Source organism: Aotus nancymaae, unplaced genomic scaffold (assembly GCF_030222135.1).
Source record: "Aotus nancymaae isolate 86718 unplaced genomic scaffold, 86718_ANA_hifiasm-v0.15.2.pri h1tg000012l, whole genome shotgun sequence".
NCBI classification, from domain to species: Eukaryota; Metazoa; Chordata; class Mammalia; order Primates; family Aotidae; genus Aotus; species Aotus nancymaae.
Window position 1 is genome coordinate 21,750,479 of NW_026988423.1, and position 1,842 is coordinate 21,752,320.

The 1,842-nt window shown below is 44.4% G+C and overlaps 1 protein-coding gene across 1 annotated transcript; it reads left to right on the forward strand.

Moving 5' to 3' along the window:
• The first annotated feature begins 1,178 nt into the window (after nt 1-1,178).
• On the forward strand, nt 1,179-1,430 carry LOC105729575 (mitochondrial import inner membrane translocase subunit Tim8 B-like). Its single transcript, XM_064375308.1, has one exon. It carries the CDS (start codon nt 1,179-1,181, stop codon nt 1,428-1,430), a length of 252 nt encoding a protein of 83 aa, XP_064231378.1.
• Nucleotides 1,431-1,842: the final 412 nt, after the last annotated feature.

The window sequence follows — 1,842 nt, forward strand, 5'->3', positions numbered from 1 at the left end:
TCACAACCTCGAAAGTTTTCTCTTTACACCTCACACACTTACTTTCAGCCCCTCGCCTTCTCCAGCTTTATGCAGTCGCCCCTACTACTTAAACCACACCTCAAAAAGTCTGTTTCTATTATTTTCTGTCTAATTGTGCTCAAATTCACTGTACTCATTTGCTTTTTACATGCCCTGCTTTTGTTTAAGTTGCGGGTTTACACGTTTCCTCCAGGCAATTACAGCTAATATTTCACTCTTAATCTGGCTCCCGTTCTCTGCTCAAACCCAATCTTGTTAATAAAATAAGTGGTTGCTTATATATACCACACACTTCCTCATACACCATGAAAACAAAAGCTCTCCCTCCACACAGTTAACCTTCTCTTATACTATCTTTCTCCTTCTCTTATTTAAACCCTGTGTTTTTCCAGTTAATCTCTCAATTCCTACAAAATCGTATATAAGCAATAACCAGTCAGTACGACAAATGCTCCTTCTAACAACCCCCCAACATTACTCCTTTCCCCAAAATCTCCCAGCAGTCTAACTTCTTTCGCATTTTTAGGTTTCCACTCTGGCCCCAATCTCGCTTGAAGAAGCCTTGAGAAACTTCACCCCTACCCGCTAAAACCTCTTATCACCCCCTCTTCTCTAATTCTTTCTCTCTATATATAAAAAGACATGTATGTCAGGTCTCCATATGCAAGCCTGGAGCCTGAAAGTCTGAAGTCCTGCCTGCCTCGGCTGATGTCTCCCACCCTGTCCGCATTCACCCTTGTCCCTGATCGCCCAGTGGAGCTTCCCCAGACAAACCCCTCACCCAACCCGGCCATCTTAACTGTTCTTGTGATAACGTAAATATCTCTCACCCAACCCTGCCATTGTAACTGAACTTGTGGTCATGTATACTCCTTGCCCCTGCCCCCCATCACTGTAACTGAACTTACTCTGCAACATCCCTGCCCCCCAAAAAACTACCCAAACCTATAAAACCAACTCCTATCCCACTGTCCTTTGCTAATGCCCTTTTTGGCCTTAGCCCACCTGCACCCAGGTGAATAAACAGCCATGTTGCTCACACAAAGCCTGTTTGGAAGGTCTCTTCATTCAAAGTGCATATTTTTCAACAGTAGTAATTTTACTGGAGTGAATTGGATGTTAAAGCTGATGAATTGCGGGCGAGCCCGAGGCGGACAATGGCAGAGCTGGATGAAGCCGACGAAGCAGAATTGCAACGCTTGGTGGCTGCCGAACAGCAGAAGGCGCAGTTTACTGCACAGCTGCATCATTTCATGGAACTATGTTGGGATAAGTGTGTGGAGAAGCCAGGAAATCGACTAGATTCTCTCACTGAAAACTGTCTTTCCAGCTGTGTAGACCGCTTCATTGACACCACTCTTGCCATCACCAGTTGGTTTGCCCAGATTGTACAGAAAGGAGGGCAGTAGGCCATCCCCCAGGAGAATGTCAGAAGCAAAGGATTTGTTATTAAGCAGACTGAAGGGCCAGTGGGGGAAGATTGTCAGCCCATTGTCAGATCAGCATCAGGCTGTTATCAAGTCTGTTGGTGCTAAAAAGTAGATAAAATGTTTGAAAAAAAAAAATTGCTGAATTGCAGGATTCTGTGAATTTATCCATGGAGAATAATAATTCAAGCTGATTTTCTTCTGTTATCAATATATTTCCGGGCTGCCTCTCTCTCTCTCTTTTTTTTTTCCTTACACTATCCACCTGGAGATGGGCTGCCTTTTTTTTTTTTTTTTTTTTTTTTTTTGAGAGGGAGTTTCGCTCTTGCTGCCCAGGCTGGAGTGCAGTGGCATGATCTCGGCTCACCAACCTCTGCCTCGCAGGTTCAAGCAA